Here is a 14,984-nt window from a genome sequence, read left to right as displayed (position 1 = left end):
TGTGAGGGTATTGTGAAGATATGGTGAAGGTATAGTGTACCTTAGCTCCAAACCAACACCCAGGGTCAATCCTAAGGCCAAGTAGTCCTACAGGAACTCTCCTTGAGTTCCCTCATAATGATCTTACCTACTAAGTGCTAGAGGTTAGAACCAATATGTGGAACTTCAAGTTGAGTAAAGAGAAGAGTTTTGAGTTTCTAATGGTGAGAATACCTTCTCTAGTTTTCTAAGACTAGTCAATAGGAAAGTCCTATGGCTAGACCTAGGCTACTAAAGAAGTTTCTAGACCTCAACCAAAAGTGAGGTCAACAGGAAGCACACAGTGCAACTCTGAGCCCTCACTTCTGGCAATGTCTTACACCTAGTCTTGATCTTTCATATGTGGCTAATGGTTCATTTTGCTTATAATTTCCACGACTCGTTTTTCTGACTTTCATGCTGAGTTTTCTCTCCTTATTTATTTTTCTTGCCTTATTTATTTTTCTTGCAAGTTTGTTTAAATCTATTGCAAATCATACTATGCTCGCAATATTAATCACGCAACAGTAGCAGATGCCCTGGTATGCTTTTACAGTTTATCTACATCATTTTATTTTACTGTATTTTACCTTTCAAGTATCTTTTATTTACCTGTAATTTGATTATTCTGCATGCAAAATCAAAATTGAAACAAAACAAAACTCAAAATTGAAACAAAACAAAATCAAAATTGAAACAAAACAAAACACTTCAACCCTGATACCGAAACTGGGAAACATAAATCACCAATCTTAAACACCTAAACTCTGGAGTCATCGCTACAACAGGAGCTTGGAGCCAACTTTCTGGGCAGGACGACGAAGAATTCAGACCGAGCAACAAGAGTCCTTCAGCATTATCTCTCTCCTTAGTCTAATTCACAACCCATAGGACTTCGAGGTAGCTCGCCTAGCGCGACATAAATCCTTATCCCCTTTTTTAGGCTCCTGCACAACTATATTGTGCAGCGTAAGTCTTAATTCACTTTAGGTTCTGAGGATGTTGTTCGTTACGATAACCCTCATCTCTTTGCGGGTTATTTGCATAATCAGTTATCATGCAAGTGTAAGTCCCAAATAATAAAATTGACAAGGTTAAACACCTAAATAACATTGTCTCTAAAACTCAGCCACACATTAGGATAATTTAGGAAGTCATTGAGGTTTCTTCTCATGATCCGTGACATCCCCTACCTTCTCTTTCATTTGGACTCTTGAAAATAATTGTTTCTACTTGAATCACTCCCATTTATTTTTCAATGTCTTACCGTGAAAACCTAACTTTGAGATCTTGAAGATTAGTACCTCTGATCATTATAGAAAGTTTTCTTAAGTGACCCCCGTCATTTGAGATGTAATTAACTATAAAGGTTTGCCTCTATAGGGAACTTGAAATCCAGGTAAAATAAACCCTATTTAATATAGGGAACTTGTCGGTCACACATAAAAAAGGTTCGCAGGCCAAACAAATGTTATAAATCTCTTAGTTTGCAGGATTGGGTCTACCGTTGAGATATACACTCACCTTTCGGATATGTGTAGTATTCATCGCATCAGACGCGATTATGCAAACTATTGGATAAATGAAGATCCATTTGGTCTCATTTTTCAACAATTAAAACATGCTACTTTCAAAACTTAGACTATATACCTCTTATATTTAAATTAAATTTCAAAATCAATAAGTTGTCCGACAAAAACACAATACTATTTCAATTTAAATAATTTTCTCGCATTACCTCCCTGATATCTTGTAGCCAGGAAGTAGCAAAACTCCAGCTGGTGAATAACTAATGACATTGTTATTCATAAATTAATATGCCCTAAATCGTGGACTCATCGAAACCATGCGATCAACTAAATTTGTGTATCATCTTTATCTTTTTGATACATTTTTTTCTTCTACGCTTGCATTTTAAAATTGTTAGCTTCATATCACACTCATTTCAATTTTGTTAGTGTTTCGTATGTTATAAGTTTTAACAATCAATTGATAAGATTTAACTTGGCTTCATTCTGATTCATAGATGTTATTTTATTTCATTTATTTTTTAACATTTTTGTTGAAATTTCATTTCATGATGGTTAATTTGAATATGTATGCAATTTACTTTAATGTGAAACTTTAGCACGTTTTTTTGAGCCATGAGGCCCACCTCTTTCACAGACCTCAATGGTCTTGTCTTGCTAGCATACTCTTTTCTTGCCCCTCAAGAAGCCTAAACGGCCCATCACATGCACACATCTTGTGAAACACATCCAGCCATGTGCTTTTTTACACTCCGCACTCATATTCATAATTTTGGCATGAGTCTTGCTTACACTTATAAAAAAAACTTGTGTTTGACTCATTAAGTAGTTCGTGTTCAAATCGTTTGTTAATTAAACAACTTAAACACAAATAATTTTTTTAGCCTCGAATTATAAACGAGTCAAACACGAACAACCCTTTGTTCAATCATGTTCGTCTCGTTTTAACTGAAAATAAATAAATTATATATATTATTTATATAATAATATAATATCCATATTATTTATATAATAATACATTTTATATATTCATTTTTAAGTTTAAATCATAACAATCCTTTTTGTCATGTGGTTTTGTGTCTTATATTGCATAGAATTGTTGCAGCTTCTAATCCAACATCCATCATCTATTTTTCTATTTAATTTAAACTAATCAATTTCGAATGGTACACGAACAATAATATATAAACTGAGTCAAAGATGATCACAATATTCATGAACAATTTCGAACACAAGTCAATTTTGAACGAGTTGAACATGAGTCAAGTCTGAGCTCGCTCAAGCTCGGTTCGTTTACAACTGTAGCCCTGCTTGTATTTGCTTTGTTGGCGCCCACTCATAAATGAATTCAACGTTGTGCATCCGCTTGCAAATCTTGACTAAACTAATTTTATGCTGCCAATATAGCTCGAAAATATTGAATCCAATATTTCAATGTTGCACGCCAAGCTATGAATATAAATTTTATTCCCTTGTCATATAAATTCAAATTCAATCTTGACGGAACATTTTTTTTTCAAGTTATGAATTATTACTCAAATCATTTTATAAAAATTATATTTTGACAGAAATTATAGAGAAATAACAACGTGCGCAAACTTGGAGTACTGGAGGTCATATTGGCTCAACTATGCTTTACTTTCATTTCTATGCTCTCGAATTTTAGGCAACATCGACTATTTTATTTTCTTGAGTTTTTATTAAAATTTGTATAATGTAGTTTTTATCTATCATTGCAACTGCAAGCAACCCCCCCATTATTGGCTTTTATTTCATAAAGTTTTTGAAATTTTTTAGGCCTCCAAGCTATTACAAACATGTTTAAATACTCTAAATTCAATCACATTTAGAGAATTTATTTGCAACTTTTATGAGCAGCATGTGTAGTGCATAATTGCTTTGCTCAATCAATTTTGGCGTGCAACTCTCATTATCGTGTTGCGAGTCCTCAACATGTTACATACATTAGTGTATTTTTTAATGCATCATTTCCACGAACTTTAATGGACACATTTTCACTATCTAGGATTTTTAGGTGCATGGTGTGTAGAACTATATGACAATTTGTTTTATGTGAGTTAGCAAGCAAAGAGATGGTAGGACGGAGAATTCATGGCATTGGTTGCAAATTTATGAACTAGAGTTAAATCAGATATATTGAAAACATAACTAATGCGAAAACCATCTCAATGTATGCCTTTATAGCAGCTACATTCTTACTTTATTATGTGGTTTAGATTTTACATTTATTATGTCCTAATTAACAATATAATTTTGTTGTAATAATTAACAATTAAATTTTTAGTGAACTTCATGAAAAGCATGGAAATGACAATTATGAAAGAAGACAAGTAATGAAAATGCTGAGACGCTAATATGCATTCTAGTGACTTCTAATGAGTACGCTAGATCTAATAGTTAGGGGAAAAAATGATGATGAGACCTTAAAAACATGTAAATAACACAAATTTGAGAGAAATTGGAGATTTCTTTAGTAGAAAAACTACTCGCCAAATGTTCAGATTTTGGGATTATAACACCTAATTTCCCCAAAGGTTGTTGTCTTTGAATTTTTCTTTAACAAACTGTGCAGAAAAGTTAAATTCTAGGCATTGATGTCACATTAAAGGCCATCAGCTTAATAGATATTGCAGATAAGCCTAATACCACAACTTTTGCAACATTGAATAATCGCTTAATAATCAGTGATCAGAACCTACAAAAAACAACACGTGGACAAGAAAAACTTAAAAGGGCTTTTCTTTTTGTCCGAAGATTGAAGGCATAGAATTTCATTTTGACTCTCGGAAGCATATGGGTTGAAAATGCATCATATTTTCGGGATATTTTGAGGCTTCCCTGGGTACATGGCTATCTTTTTTGGTTTACTCTCTTCTAGTTCTTTCCGAATAATGCGAAGTTTTTAATTGTTAATTTCTTTCATGTTATTGGACTAGTGGGTTTATTTTCTTTTTCTTAGCTGTATTTTTTATTTAGCAGATTGAGAAGCCATTACAGAGACATGGTGGGAGACTAGAACATAATGAGACTTATTGCGGTTCATGCTATGGTGCAGAAGTGGTATGTATTTTTCTAATTTATGTCATTTACTTGTTCTCCATATTATAATCTTAGCATGCTTTCTTGGCATTGAACAGGTACCATAAACTCCTGACAAAATCATTTTGATCGTTATGTTTTCATTTCAGAGTGTAAACGTGTTATTTCTTATGGGGTTTTCACACCTTGAAATGAATTATTTATACGGCGTGATTCATGTTTTATTTTGTAGGATAAAACGCTTACATCTTATTTTTTTGATCCATTGATGGCTTTGTACATATAAGATACGGTTTCATTGCTGATGTTGGTAGTTTTGGGTGTTTAATCATTCATCTTGACAAATAGGCTTTGCTGATACACTTTAGTTAAGTGGTTATGGTTGTTTGGTTGTAAACAATGTGTTGCAAGTGATTAGCTTAACGCTAAAACAAACACCTCAAAGTTTAATTTACCTATATTCTTTCTATTTTATTTTTTTTCTTTTGCAACCTGCCAGAAAACTTATATAATTTAGGCATGTATGATGTACTTTATCTCTGCAAAATGTCTCTCTGTCAAGCCTTAAGTTATATTTGCAATTGGGTCTACTTTGCTTTTGGGTCATAAGTTTTTTGAATTCAAATGCTTGCCTTTAAATTTGATTTGGGTGGAATAATCAAATAGATTTTCTAAGGTCAGTGCAATTTTCTTGAACTTTTGATCCATTGATCTCTCCCATAATGTTAATATGGCTTGCTTGATTAATCTATATCCTTTAATTTTCTCACAATTATATTGAATGACAAGCTTAACTGTGGTTAGTTAAATGTTGAATTACTTAAAATTTCAACCATCTCTCAAGTGTCACTTTGTGCTACATTTACTGGCTTTTTACATTATTCATGTTAAGACCTTATGTAAATGAAAGTTAACTCAAATGTGGCTCCAGGTCAAATTCATCTATGGTCATGTGGTTTCAGTGAACTTGCAGAATCCGGTGGAGTTTGGGTTTTTTTTTTTTTTTTTCAAGTGAAGTTAAAAAAAAAAGATCTTTATCATGTCCTTGGTGGCTAGTTCGTAACTTAAATTTAAAAGTATGTGAGATCAGGGTCAGCCTATATGAAAGGCCAAGTGAGACCTGAAAGATTTATTTCCATGTGTCCTGGCAAGTTTGTGTTATGAGTTAACTTTAGACATTTTCATGGCATAAAATAATAAAGGGAGATTTACATTCATAGACACTATTCTTATGTGTTTACATATCTCCCACCTAAACTTTCATATTTACATGCATAGCACTTTATTTCTTTAAACCTATGTGAGAAAAATGTGTATTTGACTTTTAAAAAGTGATAATCATACTATTTTTGATGTGATATTAGAAATATGAGTGCTATGTGTGTAACTATGAAATTTTACGCGTGAGATATGTAAATGCATGAGAATTCTGTGCTATGTATGTAAATGCTTCAATAATAAAAGGTGAAGACCATGAGACTTCACTAAATTTCACCAAAGTATAGTGAAAAAAATGAGATTGTTAACTCCCTCTGCCAATGATACCAACTTTGGATATTTTCTTCCACCATTTTTGGTTCTTAAAGTCATCTGAACAACAAAGCTAAGATTTTGGAGTTGCTGGAAATATGCATATATAAATAATGAAGTTATTTTACCTGTAAACTCCAGGATAACTGGACTCTACTTTATTGTGCAAAACTATGTCCTCAAGGTTCAACTAGGTTCTATCTGCAGCTATAGGTCGGGGCTTTTAATTTTCTAAACTGATAATCTTACCATGATATAATCAGATCTCTATCTTTTTTACTTATTTTGCCTGGGAATATCATTGAATTGAAAACTTGTGTGACCATGAGCTACTGGGCTTTTAATTTTTTAAAAATTGTTACTAATGCGTCATTCAAAGTAATTATTTGGTAAGTAGATTCTGACTTCTCTGCTATTTGTTGTAGTTGGATGATGACTGTTGCAATTCTTGTGAAGAGGTCCGTGAAGCATATAGAAAGAAAGGTTGGGGGATGTCAAACCCTGATTTGATTGATCAGGTCTTTAACATGGTTTATTGCTTGAGTTGTCTTTTAAATAATATTTTACAAATGCTCCAATATAATAAGATCATTTGGTTTATTTTTGTTAGGTTTTTGTTAGTTAGATGTCTTTTGTGAAAGTTATGTAAATGTCTACAAATTTACAGTGTAAGAGAGAGGGGTTTCTGCAAAGAATTAAAGATGAAGAAGGTGAAGGATGCAATATCTATGGTTTCCTAGATGTCAACAGAGTTGCTGGGAATTTTCATTTTGCCCCCGGAAAAAGCTTTCAACAATCAAATGTTCATGTGCATGATTTACAGGCATTCCAAAAGGATAGTTTTAATGTATGGATCTTCAAGCTATTTGACTGTAGTTGCAAACGGGATATCAAATAAGTTTTATATTATAATTTGATTCTGCCAGCTAATATGTCATAGTAATATCATCCTTTTTGCAGTTAAGCCACAAAATAAACAAAATTGCATTTGGAGACTTCTTTCCCGGTGTGGTAAATCCTCTTGATGGGTACTTTTCTTTTCTCACCGTCTTCACAAATCTTATGGGATCTTTTCTCTGTGGACAATTACTATCTTTATTAGTGTTATTTCAAGTGTTTGGGATTGATAGTTTTTTTACATTCATTTTTATTTAGTATTGTATGATTTGTCAATCCAATGTTCCACAAATTTTGTCGACCAACTTCTATTCTTGTTACTTTTGTCATATTTTTTTTCTTTCTATTTCTTTATCATTTATTTTATTTGTGAATATTGGTTCATTGTCTACCTATCCCACTGCATATGCAAATCACATAAGTTTATTTTCCACTACTTTTTCTTCCATAGTTGCTACTCTGCAATTTGCACATTCCTTTAATATAGTCATTATCAATCTACCTTTCCCAATTTTGACATGAATTCACAATATTCTCAAATTTGCCTTGCTTATCTCGATTTTTAATGACTTTTTATTGTCCTTCACTTAAATCCATACAACAAAAATGGTCTGGTTGTTGTACTATAAATTTTACCTTTTAAGTCTAAATAGTTTTTTTTTTTTCATACATACAACACTCCCTAGTCATGCTCATGCACTTTTCCTTTTAATCACCCAATCTATACTTTAGAAGTTGTATTCTTATTTGACACTCATTTTTTATGTATAATTAAATTTATTATAAATTTTAATAAAATTCATGTGAACTTTTTTTTTAATACTATTTTTCATCAATTTTTATAACTTAAAGACCATACTTAATAATAATCTTTCCTGGTATAGCACCACATTGATTCTATGATATCTACATAATTTTTTGTTTATGTTCCATTGTTCTTTCCTTTTACCAATTAGTTTGATTTGTGTATCCCTACGACATTCTTGGACATCATTTTTTTTTTTTTTTTTTTTTATGGTATTTCTTTTTCAATTATTTAGCATCCTCCTACTTGTCAATATTTCATTAAAAAAATTTAATTAACCTAATTACTACAATTTCATCAATCACTCTCCATATCTCAATAAATAATTTATTCAAACTAAAGTTTTAGCTTGAGACGTGGCTTTTCTTCACTCTTTTAGATTTATCAATAATTTATCTTATTGTTCTATTAATTATGTAGTTGCAAGAAGAATTCATCATCAAGACTCCAATTAATAATTTCTCATAGAAGTTTTTTTCATTATTTTATTGATGCCTTCAACTTCAACTAAAATCTTTATATCATTTTATTTCATGCATTTAATTAGATAAAAGTTTGTAAATCTTTAATTAATTGTGTTTGCTATTTAATATATCTCATTTTTTTTATTACTTATTCTAGTATATAAATTATCAGAAGCTGTATCTTTTATTATGCGTATTATCTTTATTGGCAAACCTTCTATCTTCCTTTTAATGATTATATATTCTACCTCATATATATATATATATATAGAGAGAGAGAGAGCTAGTTTGGCTCTTTCAACAATCTGCCTTGAAGGATCGATTAATTTTCTTTTTTGAAATCTCACCATCTTATCATTTAACATTGTCGTTTTGTATATTTTCCTAGCAATAGACATTCAAATTAATAGCTTTCAATTTCCTCAATATTCATTCTTGAAAATTCTGAAATACTCAGTGTTCAGTGGATACAAGAAGCACCATATGGGATGTACCAATATTTTATTAAGGTTAGTAAAATTTCATTCTTCTGTCGAACTTCATGGTAAACCTCATATTTATGATTCAATATCCTGTTGATGCATTTCCAAGCTGATACTTTAGTTTCTTATTGGGTTCTTCAATTTTTTTTTTGATTTATTTCAGGTTGTTCCCAGTGTTTATAATGACTTAAATGGGCAGAAAATTCAATCTAATCAGGCAAGCCATAAATATTTTTTATTGAGTCATTTTTTCAAAAATCTTTTGGCTGATTTTCTAATAATTTTTTTTTTCTCAGTTCTCTGTGACAGAACATTTTAGGGCTGGTGAGGTTGGTAGGGTTCAAGCCCTTCCTGGAGTATTCTTCTTTTATGATCTTTCCCCAATTAAGGTAAGACCTTAAGAACAAATATTGTTACAATATGTGTTCCTAAATATTAATTATGAGATCCCTGAATATTAATAGGGGCATTTTCATACATAGCAAGCAATTCTTATGTATTTACATGTGTTAAACCTATGTTTTCATATTTACGCACATAGCACTCAAATCTTTAACATTGCATCAAAAATAAAATATTTTATCACTTTTTAAAAGTTAAATAACCCTTTTAATGCATCGGTTTAAAGGACCAAATGCTATGTATGTAAATATGAAAAATATGTAAATGCACAAGAATTGTGTGCTACGTATGTAAATTTCCCATATTAATATTAAAAGCATTATCATTGATGCGGACGTCCGTATGCGGGGGTCTGCCACAAGTGCACAGCAGACGAAGGTGGGATGTTTCCGCCTTGAAATCCCGATTATGGGAATTATAACACCCACAGAGGCGGGACGGCTGTGTGAGCCCCTTTTTTTGAATTAGAAGTAGGGTTTTACTTATGTCCTAGTATAAGGATGTTGCTTAGAACCTGATTATGGACTTTTGCTTGAATTTTATGACCTTAGAGGTTGTTTCTTTGTATTTCTGCTCACATTGTTACCCCTTCCATTTATTCTACAACTATCACACTACTTATTTATATCCATCCACCTAGAATGGTGTTAATAATCATCATCATTATTTTTTATCTTTATTTATAATTACTGTACAGCTGCAGGGGGTTTCCTTTAACTAAAACTTATTTTTCTTGATGAATATCTTCTAAGAATTAATTTACTTATACATTGCTGATGATCCTGTAGATTTGCTTTCTGGTAATGCCTCCAGTTCTTCTGAAACCTTTTTCTGAAATATTATTCATATGGACTCTTATGTTCGTCTCAAGTTAAATTTTATCTTTTAATATATATTTATTTGGCTGCTTTAATAACAGCTATGGCATGCTCTTTACATTGAATTGAGTTTCAGTTTGTTGGAGGGAATTTAATGTTTTGTGCTAAGATTGAAAATTATACATTTTGCCTTTTCTGCTGCGTGCTAATTAGTTTCCCTGATATTTTATTCTCAAAATCCAGTTTATTCATTCTGGAAGCACGTCATGTGACATATTTTATTATTTTAATTGTCTCCTTAAAGATTGTTATATTATCAAGGTTGAAGTTTTTTTACCTGAAATGTTGTTTGCTTACTGAGAAAATTGTCAAAATAGTCCCCTGACTCTTTGTAGAGGGTCAATTTGATCCTAGGGTCTATAAAATTGCCAATTTAATGTCCGGGCTCTTTTAATATATTATGAAATAGTCCTCACCTCCAGTTTAAAATGTTTGAGGGACAAATTTGATACTTTTACAGACTCTGGGACTAAAATGGCCCATGTAAAAGGTTTGGGGACTATTTAAACATTTTACTCTTACTTTTCCTTTAGTACTCTAGATTGATTAGGTAGCCGAAAATTCATACTATGAATTTCATTAAAGAAACAACTTTTTATGATAAGATTTTTTGTTTTGATTGTTTGATTTGATTGAAGTGCCAAAATAGATCCCTGACTACTTACATGGGGCTATTTTAGTCTCTCAATCTTTAAATATGTCAAATTAGTCTCTGGACTTTTTAAATTAAGGCTAAAATAATCATTCGTGGAGACTATTTCAGCCCATATTAAAAGAGTTCGACTAGATTGACACTTTATGGAGTTTGACTAAAATGGCTCCTTACAGAGCGTTAGGGGATTATTTTGACACTTTTTCAGTTTGATTTATTATGCTATTGCATTGTAAACAAAATTGAATTTGCAGCTCTGAATTTGCTATTCATCCCGGCCATGAAATGCAGGTGACTTTCACGGAGGCGCATGTGCCATTCTTACACTTCCTAACTAACGTGTGTGCAATTGTTGGAGGTCTGTTCTTCTCTCTTTATCATTATGACAAATTTAACTTTTATTGAAATGTAACAATGCTCTCCAAAACAAGAAAATATTACGTCAGGACACCGTAGGTGCGGATTGGTGGCCTTGCGGTACAATATAACCAAAATACCATCACAATACTACCAATTCGTATTTGTTCTGCACCCATCTCATCTGTATGCAATTTTTTCTCTTTCAAAGTATTGTCTGTGATTTTTTATTTATTGGCTCCTAACAGAAAAACCAGACCATAATTTGTTTGATTTGTTTGACTACTGATCAATTGAGTAAATGTTGGGTTTCTCAATTTTAAAAATTATCTCACTTTTAAAAAAATTAACACATTTGAAATAGGTTCTTTTGATTATTAGTTTATTTTAAATAATTTGGATTCTTTTCTTGCTTTCTTCTTGGATATAGCTACCTGTGTGTGAGCCATCTCTGATAATATTAGGGGCATTTACGTACATACTACCCAATTCCTATGTATTAACATGTCCAAAATTTATTATTATTATTATTATTATTATTTATAACACCTAAATATTTCACATCACAGAAAAAATACCGCCATTTTAACTTTTAAAGTGTGGAATACACCTTTTCATACATAGGTATTGTGGTATGTATGCGAAAATTGAAATTTACCTGTTTGAAATTTAAATACATAGGAAATAAGCGATATTTATGTGAATCTTCTAATATTATGAAAAATTTATACCTAATATGATGATGATCCTATTGAGAAGGGGACATCTCCAATGCTTTTATAATCTTGTTAGATTTGGTTTCTTGCTGCAATTGTTTTTTGATTGAGCCCATCTAATTCCCAAAAAGTATTTCCTTTTCCTCTGCTTCAGTATACTTACAGTATTTGGTTTATAGCTACTGTAGCTTTGCCAATACTTTGAATATGTTGGAGTGTTACTGAGTTGTTTTATGTGGCTCTCAATGAGTTTCCCTTTGGCGCAAATATCTGTACCACTAATCGAGCCTTAGATGCTTACATGTTACAAAGCATCATTATTTTATGCTCTTATGTATGCAGCTCTTAGCACATTTTTAATTCTTGTATGAGAAAAGTTTCAAAATGATCGCCAAACTCTTTATAGGGTGTTTTTTTAGTCTCAGAGATAGAAGTGTCAATTTAGTCCTTACTCTTTTAATAGGGACTAAAATAGTCTTCCTTCAGGACAATTTCAGCCCATATTAAGGGGACTAATTTGACTTTTTTATAGACTCTGGAACTATTCTGCCATTTTACTCAATTCTTGTCTCTAGTATTGTAGCAGAAATCTGTTAATTTAATATGTCCTTGGAGTTGTATCTCTCTATCTGGCTTTTTTTCAATATTCTTGTCTAGTGCACTGTTTAGGAATGAGAAAATGGTTGGCTTTGTGAAGTGGGATTTTGAAATTATAAGTTTTATTGTTTTACATTAAACGTTGACCATTTGAAGATCCAATTAGGAAAGTAGATGTTTTAGATTCGACTTATGTTAAGAAAGGCAAAGGTAGACCTAAAAAGACTTGGCCATATTGTATAAAAAATGATCTTAATCTATTAGAATTAAATGAAAATGTCATTCAATAGGACGCAATGGAGAAAAAAGATTTATAAATGCTAGTTGTTGTTGTTGTATTGTTTGATGTACAAGATTGAAAATTTGTTATTCTTCCAAAACCCAAGTGTATTGATTGTTACTTACATTTGGGCCGCAGTTTGGAGGATTTAGAGAAATTATTGATTTGGCTCTTTTGGATTATATAGAAGACCTCCTTAGGCATGAAGTTAATATTGGATTACTGAAAAAAATTATGTTTTCCCTTGAATTTCATGTGTACTATTAGATTTGGATTTTTCTGGCACTTTGCAAGATTTGGTTAACTTTCTTAAGGCAAGGCTTGAAACTTCCAATTGATGACTTCTATTCTTATTCTTTCATTCAAACTGATTTAAAAATTGGTTTGTGCGTGTAATTGTGTTCTTTCATAGTCAATGCAAACTTTTATTTGTTTGAATCTTAGTTACATACTTCTATATTTGTACTGAAATTCATTGTGAAATTTCAGATTTTGTGATTTTTTCATTACTGCTATAACGAAAGCACTGTTTTTTTCTGATTTTTCATCAGAGATTGACATTTTCCTAAATTAAAAGTCAGAAGATTGAGAATTGTAGCCTATCCTTTTCTTCGTGTGTTTTCTTGTGCATCTCTTCTTAAATTTGCATCAGTGAAACATAGCCGTTAAGGCAATGAATCTATATATTTTATAAGTAATATAGTTAATCACTTATTTGCTTTTATCAGTGATTATTTAAATCTAATTAATTTTTTAAATCTGATTAATTTTTTAAATCTAATTAATTTTGTATAAGTTTAATTGGCCACTGCTGTTTCAGCCTTAAATTCATTTTGTTTTGTCATTTATTCATTTTGGAGCTTGTTGATTGGCCTCAACTCATAAAAAGTTTAAATAAAAACTTCCGATAAATTGAATTTTTGATGCATTATTGGCTGCAGGAATACAAACTTGCCTCATTTATTTACATTAATTTAAGTTATAGTAAAATTCCTTGCTAAAATTGTAACATAATGAATGCTGCTAGTTATACTTTGATTCATAAGCAATTAATCATAATTAGCTGCTATTAAATCCTGTATTTTCTATAATTAGTTATACACAGCAATTGATTTAACTTAAAATCTGTGTAACTCTATCCATGAAATTTTCCAATAATGAACCAATATTTCTATTGTGTTGCAGGAATTTTCACTGTTTCAGGAATAGTTGATGCGTTTGTATACCACAGCCAAAAAGCTATAAAGAAAAAGATGGAAATAGGCAAATTCAGCTGATTATTGAATCCCTTTATCAGCTCTGCTGCATTGAGAATCTGCTGGAGAGGCTGCAGAAACTGAAAGCTTTCATCTTTCCAAACTGGATTGCTCAACTCTCAAATCAAAAACTGAGTTTTGGGTCCAAAAATGGAGCTTTCTGATGTTTATTTTCTTCAATGTTTCTCCTCATTCGGATTCTGTACTCTGATATTTAATTTTTGGCTATTTGAATTGTGGATTTCTTATGCATTCTGTATAGGAATAGTTTGGTGTTAGGAAAGGGGAGATTTGGGTATAGAGTGAACTTTGTAGGAATACCGCTTTGTAGGAAAATATGGAATTTTTATTATTTTTTTTGGAGTTTGGATTGAATTTAAAGGGTTATCTTGGTGATCTTGTTGAAGATGTTAATGATAGTTATGATTTGTTCATGTATTATTAGGGTTTATTGAGTTGTTTGTAGTTTGAATTTATGTTTTGAAAATTGAAGCTTGTTATATTTGTTATTTGATTGGATATGATTAAATATTAATATTAACTCAGATTTTGTTTTGGTTTTAACCTACTCAACTTTAAAAAAAATAATACTTTTATTTTAATATTGATATTTTTTGGTTTATTTATTTATTTTAATTTGATGGTTAGAAATAAAAAAATTTAATTTTAAAAATAAATTAAAATATTTTTTCTAAAATTTTCTTTTTGGGTCATTAAGTACTTATGAATGGAATGACTTGTATTAGATTTTTATTATATATTGCTTTAGTGAATGCATTAATCGTGCATTATTATTATTAAATAATATAAATAATATCAAATAATTTTAATATTTATTGCATCCTTTGGTTCAATACCTTGTCCTATTATAGAACTTTGAATTTCTTCTTTTAATTTAATACATGGTTTAGTTTTTAAACATGATTTTTATATAATATAATTAAAAAATAGTGTATAAAGATTAAATAAGATAAATAGAATACTAACATGTAGTTTTAACATTAATTTTGAAAATCAACATAGGAAAAGAGGTGGTAGTGCAGAGTGGGGGGTATTTTGGC

The 14,984-nt window shown here is 30.9% G+C and overlaps 1 protein-coding gene across 1 annotated transcript in view; it reads left to right on the top strand.

Moving 5' to 3' along the window:
- Positions 1-14,410, top strand: part of LOC110021438 (endoplasmic reticulum-Golgi intermediate compartment protein 3-like) — a 35,438-nt gene extending 21,028 nt beyond the window's left edge. The window contains exons 5-13 of the mRNA XM_020719921.1: positions 4,548-4,628; positions 6,563-6,655; positions 6,805-6,984; positions 7,098-7,165; positions 8,761-8,812; positions 8,949-9,002; positions 9,082-9,174; positions 11,009-11,075; positions 13,853-14,410. Of these exons, the coding sequence (XP_020575580.1) occupies positions 4,548-4,628; positions 6,563-6,655; positions 6,805-6,984; positions 7,098-7,165; positions 8,761-8,812; positions 8,949-9,002; positions 9,082-9,174; positions 11,009-11,075; positions 13,853-13,944 (780 nt within the window). The 3' untranslated portion in view covers positions 13,945-14,410. The remainder of the gene's footprint in view (positions 1-4,547; positions 4,629-6,562; positions 6,656-6,804; positions 6,985-7,097; positions 7,166-8,760; positions 8,813-8,948; positions 9,003-9,081; positions 9,175-11,008; positions 11,076-13,852) is intronic.
- The last annotated feature ends 574 nt before the right edge of the window (positions 14,411-14,984 follow it).

Source organism: Phalaenopsis equestris, unplaced genomic scaffold, assembly GCF_001263595.1.
Source record: "Phalaenopsis equestris unplaced genomic scaffold, ASM126359v1 Scaffold000134, whole genome shotgun sequence".
Classification (NCBI taxonomy): domain Eukaryota; kingdom Viridiplantae; phylum Streptophyta; class Magnoliopsida; order Asparagales; family Orchidaceae; genus Phalaenopsis; species Phalaenopsis equestris.
The sequence above is the reverse complement of the archived record's forward strand: the minus strand, read 5'-3'. Positions and strand labels throughout refer to the sequence as shown.